The 22636-nt window shown below is 41.2% G+C and overlaps 1 protein-coding gene across 7 annotated transcripts in view; it reads left to right on the top strand.

Moving 5' to 3' along the window:
* LRCH1 (leucine rich repeats and calponin homology domain containing 1) overlaps positions 1 to 22636 on the top strand; it is a 267358-nt gene that overhangs the window by 181494 nt on the left and 63228 nt on the right. For 4 of the 7 annotated variants that reach the window (XM_023731581.1, XM_023731579.1, XM_023731583.1 and 1 more), the window contains exons 5-11: positions 4736 to 4872; positions 7186 to 7313; positions 8821 to 8884; positions 12124 to 12226; positions 14577 to 14707; positions 19609 to 19676; positions 21910 to 21996. In XM_023731581.1, the coding sequence (XP_023587349.1) occupies positions 4736 to 4872; positions 7186 to 7313; positions 8821 to 8884; positions 12124 to 12226; positions 14577 to 14707; positions 19609 to 19676; positions 21910 to 21996 (718 nt within the window). The remainder of the gene's footprint in view (positions 1 to 4735; positions 4873 to 7185; positions 7314 to 8820; positions 8885 to 12123; positions 12227 to 14576; positions 14708 to 19608; positions 19677 to 21909; positions 21997 to 22636) is intronic. The other 3 variants (XM_023731582.1, XM_023731580.1, XM_023731585.1) reach the window with 1 other exon arrangement.

Genomic DNA, 22636 nt, shown 5'->3' with positions numbered 1-22636 from the left:
ACAACAGTTTAGAGGGCATGCTTGGTTCTTCAGATCCTGGTGGTTAGAGTTTCTGGTCTTGGGACTCTGGGGTTACTGACTGGGCACCCCTGGTATCTAGGATTTGTTCTTCCGCAAGGTCACTACTCTGCTGGAGTGGACTAATGTCATGGGTAGTTTTGGTAAATGTCTTGAAGGCAAGCAGCAATGGTGGATCTAGAGCTTCCATATTGATACTCCATTTCTACCACACAGGGCGAATGCTGATTTTCCAGGTACTTGGGCAAACCTTTCCCTGGCAGCTGGATATATATATTATACTCAGAAATTTTGTACCATTAATAGCTTTGAATAGGGTCATTGGTGGTTCAGTGCTAGAACTCTCACCTTCCATGGGGGAGACCCGGGTTCAATTCTTGGCCAATGGACCTCTTGCGCGGACGCCATCCATCAGTGGAGGATTGCATGTTGCTATGATACTGAACATGTTTCAGTGGAACTTCCAGACTGAGACAGACTAAGAAGAAAGGCCTGGTGATCTTCTTCTGAAAATCAGCCTATGGAAACCTTACAGATCACAATGGAGTAGGCTGCGACCGATCATGGGGATGGCGCAGGACCAGGCAAATTTTTGTTCTGTTGTGTATGGGGTCTCCGTGAGTTGGAAGCTGACTTGACAGCAGCTAACAACAACAAAAGCTTTGAAAAACAGCCTTATGGATGATGGTGGATCTAAATTTCATGTATTTGGAATCTCATCTGAACCAAAATCAGGAGTGAGTCGATGAAAAACACAGTACTGAATGCTGGTTTCCAAGGACCACACTGATTTCCATTGTTTTCATTTAAGGACACTAGATATTCCTGATGTCAAACATATACTTAAAAATATACCTCATAGCAAAGACAGTCAGCATTTGGTTAACCTGATATTAGTGTTTGAGAGCTGCCTGATTTTTATAGTTCTCTTCCTGCATCTTGGTCCTTTGTTTGAAAGGCAAGAAAATGGAGCACATGAAAGGAGAAGGGCTTTATAAACTATTCTTTGCTTCATAAATAGGAGGTTTAAGAGTCTGTTTGCACTCTTTCCACCTTTCTCGTGCTGACTAGAAGTAGAATTAGAAGCTACCTTAGAATCAAGATTTATTAAGTTATTACTTGAGATGACTTCGTAAAAAAATACCTATTTTTTATTTTTTCATTGTGTCATTTTCATACATTCAAAAGTCACATTTTTGAATGTATGAAAATGTTATTCATGGTTTGAGCAAGTTAAAAGGGAAAATGCTTATTAACATAAAATTCGGAAGTGTATAACCTTTTATACATAGCATTAAAGCAAACTCTCGCGTAAATGTGAACTTCCATGTTAACCATTTTGAAAGCCTCACAAAAAATTGAACTCTTATTTTCAGAAAGAAAATTTAATCATTTAAATTTATAGTTGTAATAGTTGAGAAAGGTGTGGAAAGAAAGTGTACTTGCAAAATCTAGGTTTTTCTTTCTCTTGCTGTGTACCATCAAGTTGATTCCAACTCATAGTGACCCTATAGGACAGAGTAGAACTACAGGGTTTCCTAGGCTATATAACCTTTATGGGAGCAGATGGCCAGGTCTTTTCTCCCACGGAGCCGCTTCTGGGTTCGAACCACCAACCTTTCAGTTAGTAGCTGAGCGCTTAACCATTGTGCCACCAGGGCTCCTTTTATTTCTCTAACCACTTTTTATTTTCTTACCTTAAAAGCATTTCTTTCCCTAAAAAGTTCTGTTACAAATTTCTATGCTTTCCATAATTATGTTTTCTCAGTTTTGATATTTTAAAATACACTCAGAGCTAAAACCTCAATTTTCTGGAAAATCTTTTTTTTTGCGGGGGGAGTAATTTCCTGAATATCAAGTTTCTGTTTGCTTCACTCAGGAGAACTCTGTTAACAAAAGAGCATTAATAATGCTTTCAGGCAGTGAATGTAAAAACTTTCCATATTACTTTCATGTTTTTCTTCTTTTCGTACCTCTCCTCATATGCTTTCAATCTGAGGTGAAGAAAGGTTTGTAGCTTAATTACCTGCGTCAGTTGTGTGGTGGTTTTACTGCGGCCCCAGCAATGAGGAGGCCATATTTTGTTCTTTCTGGAACCAGATGGGCAGAGGATTAAAGTAACCATTTATTTGCTCCTCTTTGCGATGGAGAGAGAGAAGTGGGATTTGATCTTATTTTTTTCTTACTCCCTTCTTCTGTTGGTTTCTTTTGACCTTTTCTGGACTGGCGTTGCAGGGTTATCATCTTCACCATTTTCTTGTTGTGAAACCATCAGGTTCTTTTTTTCCTAAACTAAAATGGTAATTGTGTTCCAAACTGAAACTAAAAATAAAGGAAATAGTAATTATAAAAACCATTCTTTATTTACCTGCAAGTTGCCTCCCTTCCCCCTCCTTCTGTCTTCCCTGAGTTGAGCCCTATAGCCTTGCTTAAGCGCCTTAGTTTTAAGTGTCAAAGAATTGCTAAAGAACCAGTTAAATTTTGCCTTTGATTGCTCTGTAACTTTCGTGAGGAAAATGAACCATATCAGAGACGATTAATATTATCAAGGCTTACTGCAACGAGGTATTCCTCGTGTCATGTAAACAAAAACCAAACCCGTTGCTGTTGAGCTGATTCCGACTCATAGCAACCCTATAGGGCAACTGCCCCATGGGTTTCCAAGGAGCGGCTGGGGGATTCGAACTGCCAACCTTTGCATTAGCAGCTGAGCTCTTAACTACTGTGCCACCAGGGCTCCTCATGTCTTATAACCCCCCTTATCCTTACCCTGGTTTTTAGAACTAGAGGGTGGAAGAGGGAGAAGGAGGAAGTTTGGAAAAGATGTTATGCTGTTTCTTACTTTCCCTTTTCCTTTGACTTCCGTGATTTTGTGCTGCCCCCCAAGGTCACCTCCTGCTCTCTCTTCCACCTCATGCTGCTCCACACCACTCCAGTCACAGCGACCCCTAGCACTAGTGTGGCCTGAGGCAAGTCTCTCATCCTGGTATTGGAGGCTGCAGAGCTGGGCTTAAGCAGTAAATTACTCCCAAGTATTTAAAAACATACAGATTCCTTGGCTTCAGGCCCAGGAATCTGTATTTTAAAAAAATGCACTCCCTGAGTTAGTCTTCCACAGCTCACACATCAGGGACCTGCTGAGTTGGATACCAGTCTGGTTCTGTCTCGCATTTCAGTCCCATTACTCTCTTCTTTAGTACAAAGCACTTCATAAGATCTCAAAGAAGGAAAGTCCCGTACACTCCCAGAGCAAGTTGAATTCTGAGAAGAGATGTTTGTTGGTGGAATCTGAGGCAGTAAAGCTGAGTAAAGTAAAACCCTCATGCAGTTAGGGGGAGAGATCATTGTTGTTAGCTGCCAGCGATTTGATTCAGCCCCCAACTCACGGCGACCCCGTGCACTATGGAACGAAACATTCCCTGGTCCTGTGCCATCCCCGTGATCAGTTAGGGATTGGACCACTGTGATCCATAGGATTTTCATTGACTGATTTTTGGCAGTCGATTGCCAGGCCTTTCTTCCTAGTCCATCTTAGTGTGACAGCGCCTCTGAAACCTGTTCGGCAGCACTCAGCATGAGGTGCCTTGTCCCACGTGGAAGGCGAAAATTCTGCCAGCCAAACCCGCTGCCAGCGAGTCGTTTCCGACTCATAGCAACCCTACAGGACAGAGTAGAACTGCCCCAGAGGGTTTCCAAGGAGCGGCTGGTGGTTTCGAACCGCCGACCTTTTGGTTAGCAGCTGAGCTCTTAACCACTGTGCTACCAGGGCTCCAAGAGTTCTACCACTGAACCACTAAAGCCTTCTACCCCAGGTTACTGCCTCTTCTTTATATAGCTTCTGCCCTTCCTCCACTTTTGAATTCCTTGAGACTTTTAAAGACCTTAAAAGGTCCCATAACAAAAGTGGTGAGGCCCGCATTCTGAAATGAACCTTCTCTGGCCTCTCACTCAGAGATCTTAGTGGTTTTCCCAGTGTGCCCCTAGGTGTCTGGCGTTGCTCAGCCTCTCTGCTCTGTGGAATATATTTGACTTTGTTTCCAGCAGCTGCCAATGTCGATTTGAATGCTTGAAATTACTGAGTGTTTACTGTGCCACTGGGTGGGGATTTTAAGCTAAATATAATGTTCTGTCTTGTTGGTGGAGCTATAGAGGACTTTTTAAAAGCAGTCAAGTAGAGAAAGCCTCATCAAGTAAGAATTATAGGGCTTTTGTCAGAACATTCTGAATGAGATTGTGTTTATTTTTAAAAACACAGTTAAAAAATCATGAACATATTTATTGTAACTAGCTCTGAGTTTATGCTAGCCCAGATCCACTGAAGAGATAAGAATATTTGTAATTAGCATATTATTTATATGCTAGCAAGTACTGCTTGAAAACATTTTGAAGTTAAAACATAAATATGTCTGTCCTGTGTGACTTAGCTGATGTTTCTTTTGCTGAGGAAAGAAAAAATGTCTTAAACAGTAGATTTGTCAGTGTAAAATATTGTCCAGCTCTTATCAGAACTAACAGCAATTTAGAATTATTGAGCTCCCAATGAAAAAGTTTTACCCTCTTTGGTATGTTGTATGCACATAACATGTATTCATAATGTACATCTTGCTTTTGATTAAACTGCTATTTTTCTTGATAAGCAGAAATTTATTTTTGATGTTTAACTATTTAATGTTGTTGCTCGCTGAATTTTTTTTTTTTTTTTTCCCTGTTCTTTTAGAACTAGTAGATCTTCCCCTGGTAAAGTTTGACTTTTCCTGCAATAAAGTGCTGGCGATTCCGATTTGTTTTAGAGAGATGAAGCAGCTGCAAGTATTATTGCTGGAGAATAACCCTTTGCAGTCTCCTCCCGCACAGGTGAGAAGCCTTGTAGCAAAGCCGTTGTGGAATTTGCTACCAATAGAGCATATGCAGCTCTCCAGAGCCAGTTTTTTGATACTTGCTGAATTCATATTAGACATGACCGTGAGCAGTCACACAAAAAACATTGACCGCAGGTGAATCTGGGTACATTAAGTTGTCTCCTGCATCAAAGCCATTTACCAGCATTTGGCTCAGCGAGGAATGTGTGCATTGGCCAACTTCAAATTTTCCCTGCTCTGAAAATGCCGTGAGTATGGATTGTAAAGTTACAAATAAATATTATAAAGAGTAGACAAATTTGCACATATGGAATGTGCAGATAATGAGGACTGACTAAATTCCTTAATTTAATGTTAGCTGGAAAATGGATTTGGTTCTTTAGAGATGGTATTCAAACTCAAATATTAAACTGTTAAGAAAAAAAATGATGTACATCCAATGATTAACAAACCAAACCCATTGCCAGCCAGTCAATTCTGACTTACAGCGACCCTTAAAGGACAGTGTAGTGCTGCCCCATAGGGTTTCCAAGGCTGTAAATCTTTACGGAAGCAAACTGCCACCCCTTTCTCACATGGAGCGGCTGGTGGGTTCAAACTGCCAACCTTTCCATTAGCAGCCAAGCGCTTAACCACTGCACCACCAGGGCTCCTCATCCGATGATCAGCCATGTAAGTATTTTTAATTTTATTTTACTTTAAAATAATTCGGAGCCCTGGTGGTGCAGTGGTTAAGTGATATAGCTGCTAACCAAAAGGTACTTTTTAAGCTCTTTTTTTTTTCCTTATGGGCTTGAAAATAAGTGTACTTTTGTAGTCTTTCATAAGGTCCTTAGTGCAAATGGTTTACACTCAACTAATAATCTAAAAGGTGGTAGTTTGAACCACCCAGCAGCCCCTTGGAAGAAAGCCCTGGTGATTTGCTTCCAAAAAGATTTTAAAAAGCAAGTCAAACCCACTACCATCAAGTTGATTCCGACTCATAGTGACTCCATAGGGTTTCCAAGGCTGTGAATCTTTACAGAAGCAGACTGCCACATCTTTCTTCCATGGAGCTGCTGGAGGTTTAGAACCATCGACCTTTCGGTTAGCAGTCAAGACCGCTGCACCATCAGGGTTTACAGCCAGGAAAATCCTTGAAGCAGTTCTACTCTGTAACACCTGGGGTTTCCAGTTATCAGACTTTGAACTTTTTATACTATTTATACTTACATACATATCTGTTAAAATTTTGTAGCTTAGTGCAAGAAGTTAGAAATTGCTTGAAGTTAGAAATGGTTTTTTATACAGAGTAGAATTGGAGGAAATGATCCCCTGAATTCTTTTTTTTATTATTGTTATTAAAAATACGCACAGCAAAACACATCAGTTCAACAGTTCCTACATGTACAATTCAGTGACATTAATTACATTCTTCAAGTTGTGCAACCATTCTCACCCTCCTTTTCCAAATTGTTCCTCCCCCATTAACAGAAACTCACTGCCCCCTAACCTTCCTATTTGACCTTCTTGTTGCTGTTGTCAATTTGATCCCATGTAGGTAGTTTTTTTAAAAAGCACAATGCTCAAGGCAGACATTACTAATTAAGCTAAACAGTTTTTTGGTTTAAAGAAGACTTCAGGGGATATTTTTGGTTTAAGGTTGAAAGATTATCTCAGGGCAGTCGTTTTAGGTGTTCATCCAGCTTCAGTGGCTCCAGAAAGGCTGGATTCCATGAGAATTTGAAATTCTGTCTGCATTTTCCCCCTTTCGATCAGAATTCTTCTATGGAGTCTTAGATCAATATGTTCATTAATGGTAGCTGGGCACCATCCCATTCTTCTGGTCTCATGGCAAAGGAGGCAGTTGTTCATGGAGGCAATTGGCCATACATTCCATTTCCTCCTCCTATTGCTGACTCTCCTTCTTCCTGTGTTGCTCCAAGAGAATAGAGACCAACCGTTGTGCCCTCATGGCAGCTTGCAGCTTTTAAGACCCCAGGCACTACACAACAAACTTGGAGATAGTACAGAAGCCCTAAAAACTAAGTTCGGCCAATTAACTGGGAAGTCCCATGAAACTTTGACCCTAAACCTCCAAACCAAGAAATCAAATCCCTTGAGGTTTTTGGTCATACCTAAGCAGCATCAGCAGTTCCTCATCTTTTTTTTCCCTCCTAAATTCTCATATGTTTTGGAGAGGTCAGATTTGGTGTGCATTGTTAGGGTGCTACTTAAAGTGAAAATGAAAATATGCAGTGTAAGATGTCTGGTGTTTAGATTTTGTTTTGCCATTAAAGGTAAATATGTATTTTTAATTTCTCGGTAGATTTGCACGAAGGGCAAAGTGCACATATTCAAGTATCTGAGCATACAAGCATGCCAGATTAAGACAGCTGACTCCCTTTACCTCCACTCGATGGAGAGGCCGCATTTACACCAGCACGTGGAGGACAGGTGAGTCCAGCTACTCTTACTCGGAGCCCCAGTTTAGAATGTTCTTAGGCCAACACCCTCCAGGTAACTAACTTCCAAAATCCATTTGCATCAGTGAACCAATTCAAATTCATAACTCGCAGAAACTACTGGACTAACAAAAAGAAAATTGTTAACTGTTGGTAACATTTTAGCATTTGTCAGTTCTCATCTCCTCCCCTCTCCTAATCCACCCTTCCCAAGTACTTTTATTTTATTTATATACACACACATACATATATGTGTGTGTATGTGTGTATGTATGTGCTTATAAATACAGTCTATAATATAAATATATTTTTGCTTATCAGTTGAAAAATCATATTAAGCTCATGCATGCCTTTTTAGAATTATTATTCATTTTTAATTTGCCTCCAGAACACTGCTAAAAAAAAACTGTAGGCTTAATTTTTTTATGCATTTTTAAAATACAGTGTGTGTAGTTTCTGCCATTTCCTGTTTAGGGTGGAAGTGTTAGAATCTTTTCACATGTCCTTGGGCATGGAATAAATTGGGAATAAATTGGGAATAAATTTTGTGGAATAAATTGGGCCTGGAGTTTTCAGAGAACAAAATTCCCACACTGAACACACTTACAGAAACACAGATTCTTTTTGAAAAAAAATTTCACTGCAGAAATCTTTTCCTTAAATGTTTGCTAAACAAGGTGGCTTAAAACCTTAGGCTACCGAAGTGATACTTTTATATAATGTTTAAAATCTCTTTTTTTAGTTAAAAAAAAAACACTGCTGTCGAGTCGATTCTGACTCATAGCGACCCTACAGAACAACGTAGAACTGTCTCATAGGGTTTTCCAGGCTGTAATCTTTACAGAAGCAGACTGCCACATCTTTCCCCCCTGGAGTGGCTGGTGGGTTCAAACTGCCCACCTTTTGGTTAGTAGCAAGCACTTAACCGCTGCACCACCAGGGCTTCTTTTTTTAGTAAACATACTATAAAATATATTTTCTCATTGGATAAGAGTTATTGAAAGTAACCACATTTAATAAGAGGTAGAAGCACTTATGTAGTTTATTGCTTTTTTTATATGTTAAAATCGTTAAAATAACATTCATATGTGTTTCAAAGAAACAATTTGGCATCTAAGAGCAGGCGTCTTGGTTAGATAGAGCCTGAAGACAAAGATTTTATCTTGTACTATCTCAGAAGAAGGGCCTGGTGATCTACTTCCGAAAAATCAGCCACTGAAAACCCTACGGAGCACGGACAGTTCTTCTCTGCCACACGTGGTGACCGGGAGCCAACACAGTGCCTGGTTTATATCTTTAGATAGTACAACCATCTGATTTTCATTAGGCCTGTATCTTGATATTCTTTGCTACTGGACTGATTTGTTGTATTGCCTTATAATAATCATTAAAAGAAATAGCAAAATTGTTACTAGAATGTAAGTTGATGTACCTTGGTGTTAACTTTGCTACTTCAATTCTTTCCTCAATAAATTCAATATTGATGACATCCACCCCAGCAAGAAAGATTCCGACTCAGGCGTTGGGAGTGACAACGGAGACAAGCGATTATCCGCCACAGAGGTACGGTTATTGGTCACATTTTTTCCTCCTGTGCTTCTGGATATTTCTGCCTGCCTTCCTTAAACTCCTTTCTGGTAATTCCCTCATCTGCTTGAGAATACGTGATGATGTTATGAGAGCAATTTGAAATCCTCCAAGTGCTATATAAATATTAGCTGTTTTTACTTTTTCTGTATCTTCTTTATAAATGCCTCCAGAGTCGAGTTTCTGTTTCCTCCCTCTGCTCCCTGTATTATTTACACTATTCTTTAATGCTTAATAAATATTTGACCTGACTAAGTGGTGTGCAAGTACCCATGAGGCATCTTTATAAATGTGTTTGTTTCTAACTGGCAGAGTAATTCAGCCTTCCAGTGAAGATACTGTCGTTATATGCATGCATGAATGTTAAGGAATCAGGTATAAGTTGCATTTTAGTAGTTTACCCGCAGCAAATGCCACTTAGGAGTAGCCGTAATTTTTTTATAACAGTATATGCTTTCCAGAAACTCTGAGATTGTGTTTTATTCAGATAATTGGATAAAAGTTTGGTTATTTTAACGGAGAGTTATTTAGAACCACTATAGAAAGCACACTAGAGCTTCCTATAAAACCTCTTGCCGTTGAGTCGATTCCAACGCATAGTGATCCTATAGGACAGAGTAGAACTGCCCCATAGAGCTTCCAAAAAGCAGCTGGTAGATTCAAACTGCCAACTTTTTGGTTAGCAGCCTGAGCTGTTAACCACTGAGCCACCAGGGCTCCAGACCTCCCTGTAGTGGTTATAAATAACCCTCTATTAAAATATTTATTATCTCATTGATAGTCTGTTAGAATCCCAGAGTCTTGTATTAATGTATAATTAAATGGAGCTTCTTGACCCAAGCTGCCAGAAGATATAGGTGCAGTCGGGGATGGATGCGTCATCAGGTACTCTTCCTTTTTGAGGGAAGTTAGTGAATTTTTATAGTCACGAGTTTGGAAACATTACAGAACCCTCTGCAGATGTGATTAATGGGTCAACTACCCGTCTAAGGATCTCCATTTTTTATTATATGTAGCTCCCGGGAGAGAGCCATTTACCAGTTCTCCTCACGTCTTTAAGGCTTAATACATATCTAAGATACTGGAATTTATTTTCTACAAAATGTGTTACAAAGCAGTGCCTTAAAAATTAATATACCTTCAAGTATTTCAAATATAGAAAATCATTTTTAACAGAAGGCAACTTAGTAAGCAGGAGAAGAAAGTCAGTGTCAATAAAAGAAAATGATCCTCATGAAACCACATTAATAGTTTACTAGGGTTCCCTGGGGGGATAAAAGCTAAACACATTGCTTTATAAGTTGTATTTTAATTCATCCCTTTCAGCTTTATTAAAACTAAGTCCCCTAAAATGTACCATTGTTTCAGAGATTACTCACCCTAAGCTTATTTTCTATTAAATTGAAACAGACTCTGCTTTATCCTTTATATGTCTTCTAAGAATAATTAAGTTGGTTAATAAGACATCACACAAAGGACTCCATTATCCCTTTGTTCTCACTTAGTATAAATAGAATGCTAATATTCTAAAAGGAGGCAGGGCATTTAGTCTCTCCCTTTTAATTAGATGCATACCTTTGGAATTTTGCTAAGTTTTTAAGATGGGGTAAGGGTGGAAAGAAGAGGGGCTATAGAAAGGATTATATTCAACAGAATAAAATGCACAGATCTTCCCTTTGGCTTCTGTTGTCTCTCATCATAGCCCCATTACCTGAGCAACACTCCAAGAAGTTCATCTTTTAGAATGATACAGTTTCTGAGTTGTCCTACGTAGCTTTTTCTGTTTTCACCTTATTTGGCAAATATGTGACTGTCCATCGTCAGCCTGTCTTTCCCCATTTATATCTCATTGTGAGGTTCAAGGATCATACTGCGTTTCCTTTCTTTGGCTGTTACCATTGAATAATTGATAGAGCATTTGTCATTAAGAAATTAAAAACGTACTTTTCTCACGATAAGCAAGCAGGAAAATGTGGGACTCCGTGAAGATTTATTAAATGAGTGAAATGCACACTTGTTTTCTGTCAGTTTCCAGACATTCGGTGAGCGTGTCAAAAAATGAAAACAAACATTCTGCTCTGAAAGTAGTCACCTCAGGAATTTAGGAGCAAGCCGCAATCACCTGAAATGTATTCTGTGGAGATGCCTGGTCCCTCTGATTTGGAAAGCTTTTCACTAAATAAAACCTGTTGCCATGGAGTTGATTCCAACTCACAGTGACCCTATAAGACCAAGTGGAACTGCCCCGTTGGGTTTCCAAGGAGTGGCTGGTGGATTTGAACTGCTGACCTTTTGGTTAGCAGCCAAATGCTTAACCCCTGTGCCATCAGGCCTCCTTTCACTAAATAGCAACACTAAAAGGGAGACTTAGGAAAATAAATGAGGTTCCATGTTTCATTTGTGACAGAATCATAGATTTTCTGAATAAATTTCATCAGCTATTATGTGAAAGGAGCCTCCCAGAAAGAACTACCTCAGATTACTAAATTGAAGCCTTATTCCAAAAATTACACAGAACCATGTTCTTTTTAAGTACTACAGGTTTTTTTTTAGCACTTTTATGCATTTAATGCAGCTCTCAAGCCTAAAAAAAGAGAAATAAGACAAAGCTTGGTGTTGTGTAGAAGATGCACTCAAAGTAAACGAGATGTCATCAGAGAGGTTGACTGCTCCTGTTTTTGTGACCAGCCATATGAAATCTTAATGTCGTTTTGGTAAATCAGCTTTGTCGTCAGATCTCAGAGTACCATGGCTATTAAAATGATCGATGAGGCTTAGGGCTAAGAGGATAGCCTACTGACAGTTATTCCTTTGTTCTGTCAGGGATTACACAGTTCTTGCTAGGTGCTCTGAGTTTGACTCTTAGGTTAGCAAAGTTTCAGTTCAAAATAGACGCCCGGAGAAGCATATAAATCGTTAAGTGTGAGCATGATGATTCGTCACAAAGCGAACACACCCATGTAACCAGCTCCAAGCTCAAGAAACAGAGCTTTACCAGCGTCCCTAGAAAGTTACTTGTGCCCCTTATCCCCACCCCAAGAGTAATCACTATCCTGAGTTCCAACACCACGGTTTAGTTGTGCTAGCTTTTGAACTTATGTCAGTGGGATTGTCCTCTTTGGTATCTGGCTTCTTTTACTCAGTATTATGCTTTGGAGAGTCACGTAGCGTTCTCTTCTCCCTTGAATAAAACAGTGCACTCTTATCTTTTTTAGCCTTCCGATGAAGACACGGTTAGCCTTAATGTGCCAATGTCAAATATTATGGAAGAAGACCAGATCAAGGAGGACGTGTGCCATCACCTTAGCCCGGTTAAAGGTCTGAGAATAAAAGATGGGGAGAAAGGGCTTGTTGTTAAATTTCAAATGTTATGTTTTAAATTTGCACAAATATGGTAATGATAATAATGTCCATTTCACACTTGCTATGCACAGTCACTGAGCTAATTTGTGAGGGTGAGCTCATCGAAAGGTCAAAACACCTAGATGAGTACTCTGTCTCCATCTTATAGGCGAGGAAAGCGAGGCTCAGAGAGTTTAAGTAACTTGCCAGTGGTCACACAGCTAGTAAGTAGTAGAGCTATTCTCATTCTGAAGGTTTATACTAGATTCCTTAAATTCACTCTCTGAAAGAAAATATTGATGTGGTAGATATATTAGTTAGGACAACTGTAGCTACTGTAACAGATAGGATTCCCAAATCTCAGTGGCTTAACACCATCCAAATTTGTTTCACATGGGAACTGCTGATTGGCAGGCAACTCACCTCCAAATGGTGAGTCAAGGACCCAGGCTCCTTCCATGATGTAACTACCCTTTTCAACTTAGTACTTCCAAGGTTTCTGTGCCCTTCTGTTTCAAACCAGAAGAGCATGGGAGTTTGGTCATGGCCGGGTTTATGGGCTGGGCCTAGGAGGAGTGCCCATACTCCTTCTTAAAGAGGCTACACCCAGCTACAAGCGAGGGTGGGAAATGTAGTTGAGATGGGAGCCTAGGAATCTGTTTGACTTCAGGCAAGTCACTTAACCTTAATTCCCTCACCTGTGCAATGAGGTGATCAGATTAGGTGATTTCTAAGGTCCTTCATAGCTCTAAAGTTCTGTGGTTCTTAGTTAATCATCAAAGTGGTCACTAAACACAGTATATCTCTTGTACCTTCAGTGTCCTGGTGATACGTTTCATACCTTGGTGAGAAGGTCTCATCAAAGTCTATTTGGCAGTATTTTCATTGCTGCTCTGTGCTCAATGAGTTTCAAGGAAAATGCTAAATTTTAATTTTCACAATTTATGGCAGAGATGACTTCACTATATACAAATAGTATAGAACTGAAATGTGGAAATTGTCTCCTTAATAGTTTTAGAAATTATGGAATTACTAATACTTTGGGTTAATATGGAAATTATCTCCCTAATAGTTTTGAGGATGCCCTTACTGGGGATGGAGAACCATTTCGACAAACTCAGTATACATAGCCAATGTTTAGTGCTTGCTTTCACATCTTATGTTAAGTTTTTAAGTTTAGTATTTATGCTCACCTGAGATGCTGATTGGTACCATACTTTGTCCATCTTAATGCACAAATACTGTATACTTTATATAGGAGCCCTAGTGGTGCAGTCATTAAGCATTCGGCTGCTAACCGAAAGGTTGGCGGTTTGAACCCACGGGCCACCCCAGGAGAAAGATGTGGCAGTCTACTTCTGTAAAGATTTACAGGCTTGGAAACCCTATGGGGCAGTTCTACTCTGTCCTATAGGGTTGCTATGAGTCAGAATCGACTGGACGGCAATGGGTTTGGGGTTTGGATACTTTATACGAAAATGGAGCTCTGCCACTCTGTTAATCAGATAAACTGTATAACACTTATGTGGTATAGGAGTTAGTGTTTTCGGCAAATTTCTCAACTAAAAGAATTATATAATTTGTTACCCGTGAGTTTTATCCCCTCTGTTCTGTGTGTGGGTAGTCTGCTGGCTAGGCGTCCTTCAAGGGCAGCCCCGTTTGCTCCTTTTTAGTCTTCAGATGAGTTAGAAAAGCTTGACGTGGTTTTTGTTTTGCTGCTGCTTCACCTTCTGGAACACAGTCTAGGTGGGTGTGTTCTGCCCGAGATGTGCAGGCCTGTGTGGCCCTTACCTTAATTGCTTTTCTGGTTGTTATGCCTTCGGGCTCTGTCTCCGTCCCTCTCACCGTCTTCCGTAAGAGTGGGTGCTCCTGAGGAACAGGAATCCTTTAGGCCAAATGTTTTAGTTCCTAAAACGTTTACCAAAACACCTGTCATTCAGTAGTTGCTCAATATTTGTCAAATTTTGAATTTGAAATAGTTACTTTGTCACACATTATTAAGCGCAAGAGCTTTCTTTTAGATTTTTTCTGTTCCTTAAAAAATAAGAGACAATTTCATTTCTTCTGTAAGGAACCAAGCTATAAAGAGGCCATGACTTATACGTTTAGTTTGAGACTTTCTGTTTCTTTTGTTTATCTTCATTTTCTTCCTCCTTGTCCCATCTTTTCCTCCCATCCTGCAGGGTACAATGACCTGGGTCATTGTGCACCTCCTTACGAGGTCAGAGGGAGGACCGCAATGATTAGATAGCTAGCTGAGGTGCATCCCTGCTTTCCTCATCTCTTCCTGACATCATGCTCTTTGCTTTCCTTTATATTTTCCCAGCAGGTGAATGTCTTCAGGAATTTCAACCAGAGCCTTCCCTTTTGGGTGACAATGACAACTCAGGAGAAGAACGAGACCAATTTACCGAAGGAGCAGAGGTTCTGAGTTCTGAATTTATCAACTATATTAAGGCAAGTTGAGGATCAACTAAGTCTTTACTCACTTTCTCCTGGATGAAACCTTAAAACTGAAGTTCAAGGTCACTAATCCATCACCTTAAATGGTCAGCTGACTGTAATTTTCCTCAAGACTTTATAACGTCTTCTCAAAAGTCGGTGTGTGTGTTTGCTGACATTAGTTTCTTGTCCCTGCCGTGCATACCTTTGTGTTTGCCTGCGTATGTGTACGATGTTCATTTCTATTCAGAAATTACTCAGCTTTCCTCTACTCAGTATACCACATAAATTAGCAAATGACCATTCAGGAAAGCTAAAACAGACAAAATTTCACATACTTTTCAATATATTCTAGGTGAATAGTCGTAGGAGTATATCCATAGTTGTTGTTTTTAGCTGACATCAAGTTGGCCCCAGATTCATGGTGACCCCAGGCACAGTGGGATCAGATCATTTTCACTGGCTGATTTTCAGAAGCAGATCTCCAGGCCTTCTTTCTTAGTTCGTCTTAGTCTGGCAGCTCTGCTGAAACCTGTTCAGCATCAGAGCAACACGCAAGCCTCCACTGACAGACAGGTGGAGGCTGTGCATGGGGTGTATTGGCCAGAAACAGAACCCAGATCTCCCACCTGGGAAATGGGAATTCTGCCACTGAACCACCACTGCCTCATGCATCCATAGGATAAAGAGGAAAAAAGAGACTTTTAAAATCTGGAAATGAATGTCTCCCCTTTTTGGAAAGGTCACTTTGAGGATGCTTATCCCTGAGCTGCTTGTAGTTCTGCTGAGGTGTTGAAAGGTTGAGTGAAGTCGCTGAGCTCCCAGGAAACCTTTGTCATAGTAACAGCAAAGGGAAAAGGGAAAAACTAGCTCTTTTTTAAAGTAGGTAGCTAAGGTTCTGCTTTATGACATGGTTAGGTGCCTTGGTATGTGGCTGGACCTTTTGGTTCACACTGTGGCACCCAACAATATCCAGGATAATTGTTTTAGTAAAATTCAGATTTAGCATGGCTTATGAGAGATGAAAGGAGCCCTGGTGGCACAGTGGTTAAAGCACTCGCCTACTGACCGGAAGGTCAGCAGTTTGAACCCACCAGCCTGCTCCACAGGAGACAGAGTGCACTCTTTATGCAGTCTGCTTCTGTAAAGATATACAGCTTTGGAAACCCTATGGGGCATTTCTCCTGTGTCCTGTAGGGTCACTATGAGTCGGAATCGACTCGATGGCAATGAGTGTTTTGGTTTGGGTGAGAGATGATGGTCTCAGAGCTGCTGAGTTTGATTCCTGGCCAATGCAGCTCATGCACAACCACCACCCATCTGTCACTGAAGGCTTGTGTGTTGCTGTGATGCTGAGCAGCATTCAGCGAAGCTTCCAGACTAAGACAGACTAGGAAGAAAGGCCTGGAGATCTACTTCCAAAAATCAAGAAAGCCAAGAATGGGATCTCTTAAGTGCTCATCTCGATTTTCTGAGGACTATGTCATGATGGCTGGACTTAGTCTAAACCAAAGTCTCCAGGCACCATCTTAAAAGTAGTTGGGAGGAAAACAGCTGAATTTGACCCTGTATGAGATCCTGGTGCATCAGTAGCCAGATGCTGCCTATGCTCAGGAGATCATTGCCACCTCAAGACAGAAGCAATGAATCTGACATAAGTTTGTAGAAAACCAACTAAAATAATTTCAAAATGTCTTAGTTCCCTAATACTGCTGTAATAACGCAAATACCACAAGTAGGGGAGTTTAAAGAACAGAATTTTATTTTTTCACAGTTCTGGAGGCTGAAAGTCCAAACCAGGGTCTCAACCATGTTGATTCCTTCCTTGTCAGAAGCCCTGGACATTCCTTGTCGATCCTTGCGTGGCATCTGTCTTCCCCAGTGTGTGCATGCCTTTGTTTCTGATCTGCCTTTTTGATAACTCAGAAGTTACTAGGTTTAAGACACACTCTACACTGGCATGACCTTGGTAACATACCATTAGACTACATTATGGAAAGTGATTACATTTCATTATATTAGATTACATCCACAGATATCAGAGTTAGGATTCCAACACATATTTTGGGAGGGGTCACAATTCAATCCATAACAAAAGGTTACATAGAAGGTTAAACCTTAACCCTTTACTCTGTTGATCTGTCATTAATCCATGAGTTCCAGTTTCAGAATATCTCACACCCATTGCCTCCTTTCTGCCTTCTACTGCCATTGCCATTGCCTCGCTTGAGCCTCATCGTTTCTAACTTTGATGACCATTTCTAACTGCCCTGTTCTTACCAAACACTGCCACCCCACTGTCAGCAACACACACACACACACACACACACTCTATATTCTGCCACAAGACATTTTCCTAAAGTACAAATCTAATCACATTACCGTCAGGGCAGTGGGTCTCACATGGCTCTCACAGATTTGACCCCTGTCCTTCACCTCTGTAGTAACAATAAGATTGTCATGAAAACATGGAAAATTGGGATTTTCTCTTTGTTTTATGAAAGAGTTCAGCTGAAGTTATGAATCAAAGGTAAGATGGAAACCCTGAAAAATGTGTTCATAAAATATCCAAATTCAAGTTGTAAAGGAAAACAATTAAACCGATTAGTAAAATAGAGGGTATTGTTTTAGAAAAGCAAATGCCCCTGGATTCAGAGATTTCAAGAAGCAAAGGACTCTGTAGAAATGGCTGCTCTATATAATGGATCCTGTGGACACAGACTGGAGGAGCAAACAGGATTGGGAATCAACTCAGTTAATGTTTTGGGCACCCTCTCCTGGCAGACACTTTTCCTAGAAAATCAGGAGGACAGTGGTAATAATAAAACCTAAATCTTCAAGGAGTTAAAGGAGAAGTCATACACTGAGTGTCAAGACCTTGAGTTCCATTATTAAAAGCCTCTGAGCATGCACTTGGGTGCCAGCTGGGGTGTGGTACAGCCCAACCTCTTGCCCATCAGCCATTCTGTATTTTCTCTCCTCTTCTGAGTTAGTGTCTTGTATTCTTGCAACCATAACCATCTAACTTTGGGGAAAAAAGCCAGCTAACCCCACTTGGCATATTGAAAAAATAGTTTTTTTTTATACTATTGCCTAATTTGGACTGTGAAACTGAAGATTAGAAGAAAATACCTACTGCCACTGTAGTTGAAGAGCATCAGGAGATAAGAACATGTGTTCTTGGTCATTTCTGGCATGATGTATTCACCCATGAATTTACAACGCATCATGCAGATAATGGCACAGTAATTTACGTGTCGAGTTTACCCCACACCAAAAGTATAATCAATGTAGAAAAAATCTGAGTGTTTTTCTAGCCAGAGACCTGCGTTGGGCAACTAACCACCTCCCCAGGATAAAGCTTGTCCTCAATAACACATCTGGAGAATTGGCTGGTCCTCAAGTTGGCTGATGATGTGCCTGAACCTTGACACGGAATGCAGTCCTTTTGTCTGTTGTTCCTTCCTCGCCAGGGAAGTGTGCCCCCATTCAGGGGTGGCTTCTGTTCTGTCGCTTGAGTTAAAGCAGCATTTCTCTGTGTAAGAGATGAAAGTGGAGGGAAACATGTGGAAGGTCAACTGTGGGACACACCTTTCTAAATATACCCCCTCACTCCATTGCCTCTTTGGGGAAAATAAAGAGAGGAGAACATTTCAGTGAATTCCGAATGCTGTACACATGAAAACTGTTAGATGCAATTTGAGGTATTTTCTGTTGTAAAGTATTTTATACGTCCTTTTTTCCTACCAACACATGCGTACACCTCTCCTCAATACACACACACTCCTTGTCAATACACACACATGTGCACACACCTCCTGAGTACACACACACACAGACATACATACCCCTTGTCAATATACACACACCTACTCAATACACACACACGCGCACTCCTCCTCAGTACACATACCCCTCCTCAGTACTCACACACAGACACACACACACCCCTTGTCAATAAATGCATACACACACCTCAGTACACACACTTCCTCAACACACACACCTCCTTACTACACACCCTTCTATAGTACACAAACATACACTTCTCAATACCCACCGACACACACTTCTCCTCATACACATACCCAAACCCCTTCTAAATACACATCTCCCTCCTCAGTAAACACATACACCTTGCCTCATACACACACAAGCGCCTACCTCTTCACAATACACACACACACCCTACCTCAGCACCCATACCCACACACCTCACATACACACGCCCTTCCTCAACATACATACACCTCTCCTCACACACGCACACCTCTTCTCATACGTACCCACACCCCAACCCCCTCTTCCTCAATACACACACCTTTCCTCTCACATACACACACACACCCCTTTCCTCATATACACACACACCTCTCCTCATACACCTCTCCTCAAACACACACACACACACCCTTCTTCAACACACATACACACACCTACCCTCATAACACCCATACCTACACCCACACTTCCTCAGTACACATCTCTCCTCTCACATACACACGCAAACACACACCTCTCCTCGTATACACATACACCTCTCCTCACAAACACACCTCCTCTCACACACGCCTCTCCTCTATCACACACATAACCTCTCCTCTCTCACACACACACCTCTCTCACACACACACCTCTCATACACATGCACACGCCCATCCTCAACACACACAGACACCCTTCCTGCATACATAAACACAGACCCGTCCTCAACACATACACAGGGACCTCTCCTGTCAGAAAGCTAGGGTGCACATTCACATGTGACTGACATGCCCACGAGAAGATCTGTCGACATCAGGAAGTGCTAAGAGGACAAAAAGGAGTCGAGTTAAGCTTTGAATTTCTGACATGGCCTGGGTTCTGACTGTTGAGTAGCCGTGGTTCTCAGCAGACCCGTGTGTTGCTGTCCACAGGGTAGGGCAGAAGACTGTGAGGAGCTGTTACGGATAGAAGAGGACGCACACTGGCCGCCAGAGGGACTGTGAGTACCAGGGCCCACCTACTAGCCACCATCCCTGTAAAGTTCACTGTCATGACAGAATTTTGATCGGCTTATGTTTTGACAAGCTACTATTCTTACCCAACGATATTGATAAGAAGTTGCAAGTTTTCATGTATCTGGTGCTTATTGTCACAGTACTGGGCAATATGGTGCAACTCCTTAGCCTCTCCTTGGCCTTTAGTGTTACCTGACTTGAGGCTGAGGGCAGAAATGTGATCCAGAGAATTAGAATTTTTAGACTGGAGATTCCAGATTCCTTCTGAAAACTGGACCTTAGATGATCTGTAGAATGGCCTCTGCTTCTTTACCCAGAGTGTTCTGGTCAGAGATCTGAGAAAACCATATATTTTAATGACCTGGGCTCAATTCTGATGGTTATTATAGCTATATTTATTAAACACCACATGCCAGGCCCTGCCTCAAATACTTCACAGGTGGTAACTCCTTCATCTTCACAATAATCCTATGAAATAACTTCTGTTATCATCTCCCATTTCCCAGATGACAAAACTGAGGCTCAGAGAGATTGATGATCTTGCCCCAAGGTCACAGAGTGACAGGGCCAAGATTTCGCTCCAAGAACTCTGCCAAACTGGTATCCTTTATACTCTACTGGACATAAAGTCTTACATGGCAAGATTTACTGGGGAGGATATGCATGATCTGTCAGTTGATGAACCATACCATTTCCAGGGGAATTTGATTTGGACTGTGTGGTACAGAGAAGCCCTGGTGGCGCAGTGGTTAAAGCGATTGACCGCTAGCTTAAAGGTCGGTGGTTCAAAACCACCAGTGGCTCTGCAGGAGAAAGATGTGATAGTCTGCTTCTGTAGAAATACACAGCCTTGGAAACCCTATGGAGTCGCTATGAGTCAGAATCGCCACACCAGCAGTGGGTTTTATGTGGTATAGAGTAGATTTTTGGTTCCTGAGATTTGGTTTTCCATAATCTGGGATATGTAGGCTTGGACCTTCCACTGTGTTTTGCATGGTGTCTTCCCCTAGTGAGGACCAGCCACATTGTTTACAAGTTTCCTCACTTACGGAAGGACATCGGTTTACATTTTATAGTGGGAAGTGTTGTTGTTGTTGTTAGCTGCTGTCACGTTGGCCCTTGACTCACGACCACCCCATGCATGAGGAAACAAAATGTTGCCCAGTCCTGCGTCATCCCTGTGATGGGTTGTGGATCAGACCATGGTGATCCATGGGGTTTTCATTGGCTGAATTTTCAAAGTAGACTGTCAGGCTTTTCTTCCTGGCCCATCTTAGTTTGCAAGCTCCACCGAAACCTCTTCAGCATCCTAACAACACGCAGGCCTGCACTGATAGACGGATAGTGGCTGCGCTTGAGGTGCATTGGCCAGGAAGGCAAGAAGTCTTCCACTGAACCACCACTTCTTCAGTGGAGCGGTAACAATCAAGTATCTCTTGCCCTTTAAATAAACGCATTGCTGAGTTGCTTTCAAATCAGTATTATCAGTGATTTATTGGCTCTATTTCTGTGAGGCCAGGGATGCCTAGCTTCCTTATAGAATCATAGAAATATAGGGAAAGAGAGATGTTTTTAAACTGCATGAAGCTATGGAACTTTGTTTGCAATCTTTTGTCTGTTGTTCTCAACCTTAGCTGTAGATCAGTGTCATCTGTAGAACTTTGTAAAAATTATATAAACGCTCAAGCCCCGTTCCTGACCTGTGTGGGAGTATTAAATATGTGTGTGTGTGTGTGTGTGTGTGTATGTGTATACGTACATACATATATGTATTTAAGCCTCAAGGATGATTTAGATGCATATAGAGCCTGGATTGTGAACCACTGTCCCACACTGCAGCATCATACTCCATGAAAGCAATAGAACTGGGCCACACTGGTTGAACTGGAGGAGGTTCTATGCCTTGGAGCCCCTACAGCTCAGGAAAGGCCAGTGTGAGGCCTGTAATCCAGTGCGTTGCCCTGATTTTACAGATGAGCAGATGGAGGACCATAGGTGGGAACTTAGCATGAGCTGCTTTAAGGCAGAGCTGCGCTCCCCCTACCTGGGAGCTCTTCCCACTCTACAGGGTACTGACACATCTTGGTTGAAATGTTGCATTTGCCCACATCATTTTTTATATGTTAAATGGAACTCTGAAAGTTTGTTTTTAGGAACCTAGATGATATTCATGTTTTTTTGATTGCTTTCATTCTTGTGCTTGGTTTCATGTTGCAGAATAAGTTCATCGAAAACTCAGGACATGGACATGATGATGATTGAGCAGCTGAGAGAAGCAGTAGATTTGCTGCAAGATCCCACCAGGTAGGTGTGTCTTTCCAGGTTTCGTATGTAAGTGATGCACACTAAGGTATTGAGCACATTATCTCCGTTTTTAAAATATGTATGCATACAGTGTGGGCTCAGACTAACCACTGAAAATCAAAGAATAGTCATTTTAACAGCCTGTTTTCCCAAGACCCAAACTTCTGGAGGTATTAAGATTCATCCCCTCTACCCCATTCCCCAAATGGAGTGTTTGTGTAAAATTCATATAGGAATTTTTGGTATAATTCTTAGAAAACAGATATATGGTAGAAGTGCAAATTTTATACTGCTCAACAACCATTAACATCCCCTGATTCATAAAAATGTAAAGGAGAAAAGAATTGGTGTATCAAGTACTACATCTTTATATCTGGTTGCGCCAAATAGAGCTGTTATGAGTTGGAATCGACCCGACGGCAGTGGATTTGGTGTGGTTTTGGTGCCAAATGTATGTTAACTAAATAGTATATTTCTAAAGATTTGAGTTACAGGATAATTTTTTCTTTGAATTGGTCTTCGCCAATAGTAGGCACTATATGCAGTGAATATACTTTTTGGTGTCTTAGCTAGGGATAGGAGACCTGGTGGCACAGTGGTTAAGTGCTACAGCTGCTAACGAAAAGGTTGGCAGTTCAGA

This window comes from Trichechus manatus, unplaced genomic scaffold, assembly GCF_000243295.1.
Source record: "Trichechus manatus latirostris isolate Lorelei unplaced genomic scaffold, TriManLat1.0 scaffold00044, whole genome shotgun sequence".
Lineage (NCBI taxonomy): Eukaryota > Metazoa > Chordata > Mammalia > Sirenia > Trichechidae > Trichechus > Trichechus manatus.
Note: the sequence above shows the minus strand (reverse complement) of the source record. Positions and strands in the feature narration are given on the sequence as shown.